Source organism: Silurus aristotelis, assembly GCF_946808225.1.
Source record: "Silurus aristotelis genome assembly, chromosome: 27".
Taxonomy (NCBI): domain Eukaryota; kingdom Metazoa; phylum Chordata; class Actinopteri; order Siluriformes; family Siluridae; genus Silurus; species Silurus aristotelis.
Window position 1 is genome coordinate 10,346,643 of NC_139600.1, and position 12,300 is coordinate 10,358,942.

General features: G+C 38.5%; 1 protein-coding gene across 11 annotated transcripts in view; it reads right to left on the reverse strand.

Annotated features, from left to right (window-relative positions):
• The window catches only part of nrxn2b (neurexin 2b), a 664,725-nt gene that overhangs the window by 566,339 nt on the left and 86,086 nt on the right, over window positions 1-12,300 (reverse strand). For all 11 annotated transcript variants that reach the window (XM_083532478.1, XM_083532485.1, XM_083532477.1 and 8 more), the window contains exon 2: window positions 7,538-8,830. In XM_083532478.1, coding sequence (XP_083388604.1) covers window positions 7,538-8,249 — 712 coding nt within the window. In that variant the 5' untranslated portion in view covers window positions 8,250-8,830. The remainder of the gene's footprint in view (window positions 1-7,537; window positions 8,831-12,300) is intronic.

The window sequence follows — 12,300 nt, forward strand, 5'->3', positions numbered from 1 at the left end:
ATACAGATAGAGATATTTAAAGCAGAGAGTGTCATTATAACACTTGTGTGGTGGTCTGGAAATCCTTTGGGATGTCTCTAAAGTCAGAAAAGATTTGACAGTTTCATTTTAAGAAAATATATAAAGATTTCAAGAAAATATCAGGATCGGGCTATCTTCTAAGGAGCCAGTTAGACAAGTGTGGCACTCTGCTATCTGTAGGGAAATGGCTTGCAATGTGCTTCAAAAGCAAGAGTTGAACAAGATATAGAAGATGTAATGAAACTACTAAATCTATTTTGTCCAGATCAGCTGCTGCACCCAAGCTAATGCCTGGTGATCATTGGATATGCAGAAAAGCAGTATACATTTAGTATACAAAACCATCATCTTGGTTCTGTGCTTGTGCTGAAAGCAAGATCTTGTTATTGTAGTTAATGAAGAAAAAGGAAACCCATACTGCATCAGAAGTTCTTTATCATGACACAAACAGTCAGAAAAGACAGACAGGCAGGTTTGGTTGGGGGAACACTGAGGGGGTATGCTGAAAATGCATACTGCAGCGGTTAAGGGTTTTTGCATTACATGCATTGGCAAGAGAGAGAAACAGCAAAAATTCAATATCCAGTCTGATCCTCTTTCCCTCTTTCTCCCATTGGACGTCTTCCAGCCCTGTCTCCAAAATGAAGAGATTGAGACAAGAGATAGAGCACTCAAGGGAACTCATGGAGAGATGGTTAATCGTTCTTTCACCTTACAAAACACGTTTTTCCCACATCTGGGATTGGGAGGTGGGTGATGACCGTGCATGTCTAATTGTACATCCACTCTTCCAATCCAACCCTCATTATTATTACACCTCATATGAAAATGACACGTTTAATTTGAATTATCGTGGATCTCGCTAAATATTCACAAATCTGTCAGGTTGAAATAAAGAATTCGGTGTGGAGAGTGATCCAAGAAACACCATAATCTGTCCATCAAAGCTCTGTCCTCTGTGCATCATCATTCCATGTATATCCTGCATCTGTGAGTATATGACAGTGGGTTGTATATGTAGTCAGTATCATGGGGATTTTACCACTGTAAAATGAGGAATTCCCAATGATCAACTAAGTATTAATTTATTAAGACTACAGAGGTCCTGCGTGTGTTGGTCTCCTAGAAACCTAAATGAGTATGCAAAAATGGGTAGCTAACAATAAACTATGGCCTAGTTAGTACGGATATAAACTGGCGCATAGAGGATTGACTCAGCTGTTTCCTTTTCAGCAAAAGCTTTTGAGGTAAAACATAAACAGGTTCGAGCGCTCGTTAAAAAGTCAGCAACTTCATGGCAATGTTTGGCAGCGCATCCAATTTTTTTTATTAAAGATGACTATCATAAATTACACACAGAAGACCTTAATGCTGCAAATTATTGTTGCTCAGTTTTGTCAGTGTTTCCACAATAGCGTGTCCCATCCATGCTAATAAATAATATCTATCTATCTATCTATCTATCTATCTATCTATCTATCTATCTATCTATCTATCTATCTATCTATCTATCTATCTATCTATCTATCTATCTATCTATCTATCTATCTATCTATCTATCTATCTATCTTGTAATTAATAGGACTACATGACACCTTGACATGACAGACATAATCCTACATATAGACATTATTAAGAGGGTTGTTCATGTCAAACCAGGATTAAAAAAATTACATGTATAAAAATTGATGCTAGTGTGGCAGTACTACATGCAGTTATAAGTGTCCAGTGTGTCCTATTACTGATAGGTGGCGCACATGTCCCGAGTCAGTCCAGAGACCGTTAATCATGATAAAAGACAATGTTGGAACAGCATGTGGTAATAAACCTTTTTTTAAATAAAAGTGTAAAAGCTGTGGATATCTACAGAAGACTTCAAGCACAGTACAGTGATGAGATGCTCAGCCACAGTAAGACTTTTTAATGGTGTAAACGGTTCAAAGATGGCTGTACTTCTGTCAGTGAAGATCCCGGTTGTGGTGGTTCCCAGCTCACAGCAGTCATTCCTGTGAATGTTTAGCGTATGAAACGCCTGAAACTGGATAAACGATGAGTTCCTCGAAGGTCAGCATTTTAGCACTCGTGATGAACCTTGGATGGGTCAGGCGTACTGACAAATCTTTCTTTATATATATATATATATATATATATATATATATATATATATATATATATATATATATATATATATATATATATATATAAAATATTTTTTCAGCCAAATAAATTTTTAGATTCTGCTTTAAGGACTGCTGTTTTATGCATTTTGATGACAAGCTGACATGATGTTTGTTGACAGGAGGAAGCCAAGTCATGTGACATATGACATGGGCTGTTTTATGGCAAGTACCATAACACAATATCAAAAATGGACACACACATTGTCAGTTGAACGCTATTGGAATAAGTAATCGATCGAATAGGGGTGCAAAGGTACATTTGTTCGTACTGAAGTTCCCTCTAATCTAAGTGGTGGGACTGCAGGTTTGTTCAGTGTGCCGAAAACACTATTTGTACTGTGTGTGTGCAAAATGTATGACTTCCTTTCATTGCCAGCGGTTTTGCATTTTCTGTACAACAAACAAAGGCATATTGAGAGAATTTATTTAATTTTATTTAATCAATTTCTCAATGTAATTAATATAATAAAAATAAATAATAGATGTAATAATTATACAAATAACAACATTATAAAAAAAGATTCCAAGCAATTTAATGTTTTGTATTTCTTCCCCTTAACTGTACGAAAATTGAATCGAACCATGACTTAAAAACCCGAGGTAAATATTACTTCTTTTGGGCAACTCTATCAATAACGATCGCTGCTGGACGAATGACTCAGAGATGATTTGATAAATGTTTCGCAAGGTCAACATGTCCAATGGAGCTGTCAAAACATAACAGAAAAGGGGTAGTGTAGCTTTCAGCTACCTGTGTGTGTGGGTAAAGACCAGAGCCTGATCATCAATCTCATGTATGTTCAGAGGCTCCATCCCCTTGCCAGTGGGGCTAAAGTGCAATTATGTGCGCGCGTGTGTATACGCGTAATTATTGCCATGATGTATTACTCTCCTTTATGTCCTCCACTCCCTGACCACCCATCTAATCCTGCTACCACGGTGTCAGAGCCTCAGTGACACAGGGGATATATGGGGACAAAGTGGGCAGCAGTGTGTGTGTGTGTGTGTGTGTGTGTGTGTGTGTGTGTGTGTGTGTGTGTGTGTGTATAGGTGTGTTTGTATGCAAGTTTACAGTACTGGCTCAAATGCAGTATATATTAGAATGCAGCTGATGCATGTACATAATTGCATGATGATGCCAGAATGTGACATTTACAAAGCTGTGAAGTACTAATATGCTTGGGCATTGTGTGCACACGCATGTGTGTGTGTATATGTGTGTGTATATGTGTGTGTGTGTGTGAGAGAGAGAGAGAGAGAGAGAGATAGAGAGAGAGAGAGAGAGAGAGAGAGAGAGAGAGAGAGAGAGAGAGAGAGAGAGTGTATGAGTCACTGTAAAAGGTCACTGTTGTGTGAGATCAAGTGAGTGAGAGATGAAGTGAGAACAGTCTTGCTGTGCGGATGCAAGTTAAGAAAGGTCAGTATGTTGGGTGTGTGCATGTATGTGTGTGTGTGTGTGTGTGTGTGTGTGTGTGTGTGTGTGTGTGTGTGTGTGTGTGTGTGTGTGTGTGTGTTCCATCTTATGGGAAAGGGATAGACCATTTTATGGGATGAAAGTAGAAAAACAATCAAGCAGCTGCTGGGGAATTAAAGACTGAGACCAATTCCTTCATCAGGCAGGTTAAAGGATTACCGTTTGATTTAATATGCAGAGTGATGCAATAACTTGCCACATGGTGACACTGAAGAGACAAGCCTACTCTTAGCATGCTAAAATCAATACGGCTGAGAGAAGGAGTGGGAAAAAAAACCCTACTTTTATACAATCACTGTCAAAATGCCACTATTTAAGTGAATAGCTTTTTTTTGTTCTATACATTCAATAACAGGCTAGTTAAGCACCTTCTTACTGTCACTCAGGTTCCTCAGGTATTTCCACGTTTTACTCACAAAACTGATACTTACGGATCCAATTTACAACAGTTTCGTAAACCTATAAACTCGGCAATAACTGAAAGCGAGAAAAAAACCGAGCTAGATTTAATACGCTAATGCGTTTCAGGCTTAGGCGGTGCTGCGACTCGGGCAATTTTTCATTTGCTTCACATCGGATTTCATATCTGTAATTAAAGAAACTGGATTTGTCTGGAGAGTAAACTAGCTCTGCTGTGACATTTTGCCTGAGTGGAGATATGGATTAGAAAACGATTCATTTTAACAGTGCCTGAGCTCCTTTATTACCCAGCCTCTGCATAGGAGGAAAAAAAATAAATCTAATCGCAGCATTGAGAAAATGCATAGTGTGAGAATACAGTAGTCTTGTTAAAATCATGTGAGCAAGTGTGTAAAGGGGTACCGAGCATACATTCACTGCTGTGTGCTAATGTAAAAATGAGAACCGCTAACACGGCTAGAATCGGTTGATTATGCTCCTGTTATCAGCGCTAAGCTTTGCTCGAACAGCCGTTGCTTTTGTTTCTGTTCCTTTCAGAAACCAATAAAAAGCTACTGCTTTATAACGTCAGAGGTAAAATCCAAATTTTGGCAACATCCCAGGAAGCGCTACATGCTGATATGTTTGCTAATAACCTCGCTAAATATCAAAATGTTCAGCTGTGCAATAATTTCTTTGAGCTATCTGAATTTATTTATCCAAAAATGAAATGGGGGCAAAGGGTAAAAATATTAATATCACCATTGTCATTCTGGAAAGCTCGCTTAACCTTTAATTACAGCCGATTTCTGATGTGGTGCACTAATACAGCACAGAGCACCTGCGCGTATGCAGGCCGAGGTCACGATCAATTATTAAAACAATGGCCCGTGCAGGTGATTAGGCATCCGTTTTAATTACACCCCAGTGCCGTGGGAAGGAGGGAGGAAGTGATTGGTTCATAGGCACCATAAATGAGAGGGAGCAAGCACGTAGAGTAGTGTGCAATTACAGGAAAATGGACGTGGTGGCAGCAGTGGTGGTGCTGGTGGGGGGGGGTTTGGATTTCTGAGATGAAGGTAGGAGTGATTACTTCATTCCTCATTCATATACACTCTCTTTCATCTCCCACTCTGTGTCTTTTCCAAGAACATTTCGAATTTGTGTCACTGTGTCTGCCCACGCAGACCATTTTGCTTTGGCATCTGTAGACTTCTAACGCCAGAGACAACAGGAATTTTTTTTCTTTCAGTATAGGTTTATTATTATTATTAGAGTGTGCTGATTTGTTTTTGGAATAAAAAAGAAGCATTTAAAATAAGTCTTGTGTTGGTGCCAATTTGCAGTTTAATTAATAATACATTATCTGTTAGTATCCAAATGTGCGTAGTTCACACCTCGTAGTTGAAATTTTTTTTTAAATTTTGGGAATGCTTATCTCATATACTTTTTTTAAAGCACTGCATTCACTTTATTATATAAAGTGATTTTACACCAGTAATAAATTTGCTTGAGGTTGAAAAAAAAACACTGACCTGTCTTTTTTCTGCAACTAAGCCTGCACACTCTGTTGCATAAATGATTAGCTAATTGTATATTTATACACGGACAGGTATGCAAATGTACAGAGTGCCTATACAGGCGAATCCTTGTGTACAGGAAACATCAGATGCAAAAAAAAACGCATATTCGGACAAGAGAATTTACTTATAACAGACTCAAATGTCAACCCCTGATTTAGTGCCTTTATATGAGTCAGCAACATAAAAACAAATAAACCAATTAGCATTCTGCCTCACTCTCTCGCACATCCACTTCCTCCTTCCCTCACTCGTTCTTTCATATTTTGAAAAAAAACAAATATTTCCTGCAGTCAGAGTGGGCGTGCATTGGTATTCTGTATCCTGCTTATGCCAACAGCTAAACGGTATCAGCACTCCACCAGGATACACTTTGTCCCGCTACGGGAGGAGGACGGGGGTGCTGCGGGGTTGGGGGAGGATAAACACGGTGAGATGGAGAACAATGCAGCGAGAGAGGTGAAAATGAGACACATTAGAGGAAAATCGGGTGAATAAAAACATGCGAGAGGAGGCAGAAATGACGCCGCTGTCAGCCACAAGTAGATCCAAAGGCTTCGACTTGCTGTCTTGGTTTGTACAATGTGAAACTAAATCTTACAGGCTTCCCTTTAAGTTGCACAGAAAGACATAGAAAACAGAGAGAAGGGGAAGAGACTTATGGGTGATATCGGGGAAAAGAACATCCAGTAAACAGCTGAGAAAATTAAGAATCCAACTTAGTATAGACAACAGTGTGGGAAGATAAATGGCAGGGAAGTTAACAAACAAGAGAGCCACAAAAAAAAGAAAAGAAAAAGAGAATCATAATACCATTATAGGCAAAAGAGTGAAAGATGACCTGAAATAAACAAAAGAAGATAAAGCAAGGCAGATGTAAGAGTGAGTTAGAGTCGAAAAGAACATTTCGAAAGCATGTGGGAGTGATAAAGCTTAAATCTCTCCAAAAATTGATGGTGAAAAAGAGAAAACAAGCAAAGCACTGGGGTCAGAGCTCCTCAGCAGGAAATTAAATTGCATTCTGGGATGGAAGGAAGAGAGTGATTGGGTGGGAATTGGATGAAATTTGTTTTAGGGAAAGGCAAAGTACAAAAAAAAACAGCCTGGCTTCATCCATCTTGAAAGCCCGTGCTTTGTAAGCGTACGTGAAGGCCAGACTGGGGGCGAAACGCTCCCTTGCAGTGCATTAGCTTTCAGAGGTGGCAGCAAACTGTGTTCCTGACCATTAAATGTAAAATTGTTTATTACTTTTATCATTTGGTAAGGATTTAACTTGCTTAATTGTACGCTACACTAAAATCTGGTGTAGGATATGTTTAGTCGGAAATGTAGACTAAATAAGACATTATGGGAAGGAAACGCTATACAGCAACAAATCAAACACCGGAAACATGTTCCTCACTATATTACATTCTTAAATCTAGCAATCTAAAGGATTTCTTGACTTTATTTCCCTTGAGGAACCCTTAGTCTATGTATTTTAGAAAACGATCAAAGTAGAAAACGCAGACATTAATAAAAAATAAATAGAAAAAACCTTTAGGCATTTTTCTAAGTGTAGAATACTTCATGCAAGTAAGTAGACCATTACTTCATAACCTTTGTTTAAAATGGTTACTAAAAGCAATCTGACTGCAACTTAATTTCTATTAACTGCTTGATCTGGGCCACAGCTGCAACAGATACAGAACTGATCTAGACAAAAGGAGAATATGCAAAACTCGACACATGACAAAACCACAGTGCCATGCTTTGATATGCACTTTCTTTCTACAAGATTGTATTCTGTGTACTGCTTTGCACTACCCTTACTCTCATGCTCTTCAAAAACAATTGCGCATTCTTAATCTTTTCAATAAGCAACACTAGGGTCTTCCTCTTACCTTCCTTGCAGTATTTCCCCCTAAAGCGTGTAAGAGAGCAATCGCAATGCACCTCTCCAAACTGGACGACACAGAATCCTCCATTGAGACATGGGTTCTGCTTGGTACACAAGTACTCCAGGTCACTCTGAATTCCTTGGCTGTTCAGCAGACTAGGAGGCATCTCTCCGACCTTCAAGTTGGAAATAAGGCCCAGGAACGGAGGCTCGTACTTGACTGTGCTTGAGGTGAGGGCAGACAGGCGAACATCTGGAGGAATTCCTCCCACAAAGAGGTCACTGACCACAGCCATCTCCCTGCGCTTAGAGCGGACTTCTGCCACTTTGGTCTCACCATCCACCATAAGCATGGTCTCGCGATAGTTGCGCGTGAGGAGGACCATGTGCCAGCGGTCGTCGCTTACACGTGTCTCCATATAGATGGTGGCCGGCTCAGCACAGTGGATGGCAAAACGCAACTTCAGATGTCCTTCTGCGATCAGGAGCTCGAGAAAGTCACAGTTACCTCCATCATCCAGGTAGAGTACAAGAGCCTTGCTCACATTGGTCTTCAGACTAAAGCTTAGCTCTCCAATCGAGCCTGCCTCCCAGCGGGCATAGCGAGCCCACTGACCCGGCGCACCCCCAAACTCTAGGGCCTCTGCAAAATGAACGTACACCATTAAGGTTAAGAGCCACATGGGCCACCATGAAGACGTAGTTTCCCTTGTCATTCTACCACGAATTGAATAGAGCAAATCCTAGATAAACGGTTAGCTCAACTTAATAAACAGAGGTTAATATTGGGTAGGATTGTGTTTTGACAGCTATGTTCCTTCTACAGTGGGGGATTATGTAACAGACTGTAGAGAAGTACACTCGAAATCTCCAAAGACTGTATTCTCAGTGCTGCAGATTTGTTTTGTTTTTTCTTTCTCACTCTCTGGTTGTGTCTTGATTTTCTTCAAAATCTTTTCTTCTTCTCTCCATTAGTAGGCACCATTTAGACAGCAAGAAAGATCAGAAAAAAAAACGGATGTAGTCCTTTAGCGGATCTCAAAACTTTAGCTCTGTAAATACAGCTGATGCATGCGGTATTCCTCAATAAGTTACCAAGGGCTCGAGTAGGAGATAAATTTCTATATTCTTTTTAAAAAGCAAAGGGCATCGTGGCTATATCGCATCCAGCGGACAAGAGAAAGTGTGCATGGTCCTCTGTCACCTTGCTCTACTTCTCCCTAATCCGTCTTCTTCCTCCCAGAGGAATTAAGCCACCGAAGATCCGGGTTTTTGCATCATCCTGACCTCAAGGCTCCTGCAGGAGAACAAATGAACACAAATATCAGGCACAAGTGCAACAGTTGAGGAAAATCTAATTACAGTATATAAAGCAGTATTAGTCAGTAAGAAGCATAACCATTAATATCCAAACAATTACCAGCCATAGATTTGGCTACAGTGCAGGCAATAATAAATAATAGCAGCCATGAAAATTCAGACATGTTCTGGAGGTTTATTTAGCAGTAATTTGAGTACAAATAACAAGCATTGTGAAAAATAACTTATTAATAAGCTATGACTAAGTTAAATCAACTTTAGAAGTTAGTCTGGAGTCATAATTCAGTCAAACATTCATTGACTTAAAACAAATGAATTTGATTCGGGACTTAATTCAGACTAATTCACTTTTGAACTTGACTGAACTGCTACATGATTTTGGACTTGGATAACTCCAACCCTAGCCCTAAAAATGCAAGTTATTGCAAAAAAAAAAAAAAAAAAAAAAAGCCTGTCCTTGATTATTGTGCAGTCCAAGTTTCTTATTTTCTTTAAGCAATATTGTCCAATGTCTAGAATTGACCTCACAAGGTGCTATGGTCAGTTTTTTTTTAGACACAACTCCGTATAAATAATAATGCAGTAATTTTTACATTATTTTATTATTATTATTTCAACGTGCAATAAAATGCCCCCGGTTGGAGCGTAGATCGGGCAAAGACCCGAGACTCAACCCCAAATGTCTCTGAATAGCATATCAAGATACAATTTGTATTAAAAAGTATTACCTACAAAATCCTGTGTCATAATCTACAATGTGATGTTGCAATAAAGTGATTTTATAAAGTCAAAAACCTGATTATTCAATGGCGTCTGCGCCTCGCTACTCACTCTGAACAAGGGTGAGGTGCAAGCAAAGGAAACGGTGATTGCTGCATTTGATTTGGGAGTCTGTGCTCATGAGGTCCTTTATTTCATTAATTCGGAAGAGAGATTTAATATCCTATGCGAGGAGCTCGCAACTGAACCCTGCTTCCGTCGTTTGGATTAATTATTGACTCATCAGTCTCCCCCAACACACACTCACCTGATGCCTGCTTTGTTCTCTGGCCTATTAACTCGCTCATTTCCTCATGCAATACATAGTTAATTCATTTACTGAAGCACTCGTTCACCTGTTCTCTTACTTACTCAGTAAATCGCTTCATTTAATGACTGTTGTAATTTACTCAAGCTGGTACCTGTTTGCTAAGTGTTAGACCGAGGACCAGATGTACATACAGCTGCACAAAATACAACAATGAAGCCAAAATACACAATTTAATACATCTAAAATGAATGCTTCACTTACTAATGATGGAGCTCATCTCATTTGCTGATCGCCTAAAACTATGCCTGTGACCAGAGGTCAAAAACCAAAATGTAGCATACAGGATTTTTGTATTAGAACAAGTCATTTAAAACAGTAATTGATTTTAACTTTGCATAAAACTGTGAAACTAATTTTTTCTTCTGGTCTAATGCTTTGAAAAATAAAGCACAAAAATTCTTGGTTAGCTAGTTTACGCACACACACACACACACACACACACACACACACACACACACACTCAATTGTGACTAAACTGTGTGACTGATCAATACAACCCGGACTCAACACATACTCGTACTCACTTCACACATCCATGTCTTCAGCACCATCCATATTATATCACTTCATTACTATAAACTTTACATGCTGTTTTTTACAAACCCTTTTGTTTACATTTTGGTTTATTACAATGTTCACTCCTGTACTCAGTTCTCTTTTACACACCGCACTGTGTAATATACAGCAGGTTTACTGGTGGCGCTATTTTGTGTTTTGTGTATTCGTCCAACACTGTCTTGTGTTGTCTTGTACTGTTTGCACCAGGTTGCACACGATGCACTTTATGTGGCACTTACTAGTCTTCAGCCCTGTGTTTTCTGTTATGTAGCTTTATGTTGACTATGTAGCACTAGGGTTCTGGAAAAACGTTTCATTTCATCAAAATGACAATAAAAGCTTCTTGACTTGACTTGGAGAAATCAGCAAATGTGTTCCAAAGAAAGTACAAGCAGTATTAGAAGGTGTAATAATTCTTTCACCAAATGAACTTGGATTATTAACAATTTTTTTGCCAGGAATAAAAAAATCAATGGAAATGAATACTAAACAATAATTACTAAACCCACTCAAAGGCTGTGAGAAAAAGTCATAGCTGCCAGAACCATCTATAAAAGTTATAAGAACAACACAATATGGCTGCCGGTATTTGTATAAAGTACATCATAGAGTCTTCTATTCTATAATCTGTTCGTCCTATTTCTTTAGCTTGTTTTAAATGGATCTTACTTTTTTTTATGTGAATACACATTCACGTCAGGTGGCAGCACTGTGGAGTGCATTAAAAAAATATGGTGTCGCTCAAACCTAACCATGGATTATTCCGCTTACACTGTAGCATGGCCATTTATCAACATTGACAAGCTGAAGTTGTCATTTATGTTTGCAGTGCAAAAGTGACTGAATGGATTTGTATAAAGACAAGTCCAAAATTATGCCTGCTCTAATTTAAATGCAGGGATAAAGTAGTTTATTAAGATTAATATTAAAATTCGTACAAATAAACGTAGACATGAGAGAGAAGGTGGGGATTTTGTGTTAATTTCTTTCAGTCTGTCAAATTTGTCTCTTGCATTTTTTCCCAGATAACAAAATGAACATATTCACCAATAAGTGATTAATAAATGTTTACAAAAAAACTCAGCATACATATATGTTTGTATGTACATAAACATATTCATATTTTCATAGCACATCAGATCTACATGTTTTTTTGTTTTTTTTTAATTATCTATAGATTTCGTCTCCAAAAAAATTTTATCCATGCATAAATACTGCACATGTCCTTTTTGCCCTGGATATTACCACTAATAAGAATTAATTCTCTATTTCAGTCTTTAAATAATCCAATAATCCACTTAAGCAGTATTTATTCATTTATTGGAAGAAAACCGAACAGCAGCGTTTTCATTCCGACACCAACAGGAGCACAATAAATGGATTTCTAAATCTGGTTCAGGTTTATTGCTTAATTTGGAAAGTGTTAGGAGCATTTCGCTCATCACAAAATTAATGGGCTTGATGAGCATCACAATTTCTTTTGCATAAAAGCCTAAAATCGGAAGTGCCGTTGCAAACAGACAGACTGTTAACATCCTAACTTGCCACTGTCATCACTGCTAATAAAACAAACTATGACTATATAAAATCAATACTTGCGAAGTGGAAAAATAAACTCAATTGCAGGTTTTTGGTTTTATTAAAGCAAATGTTGCAAATAAACCTTTGTATTACTGGGCTGGCAGTGCTGAGGAACATGGGATAGGATGAGGGTCTGACAGTAACTGTGACAGTCTGACTTACTCAGGAAGTAGTTTATTCGCAAACAGGTAAGTGGCATTATCTCTATTAGGGCATGT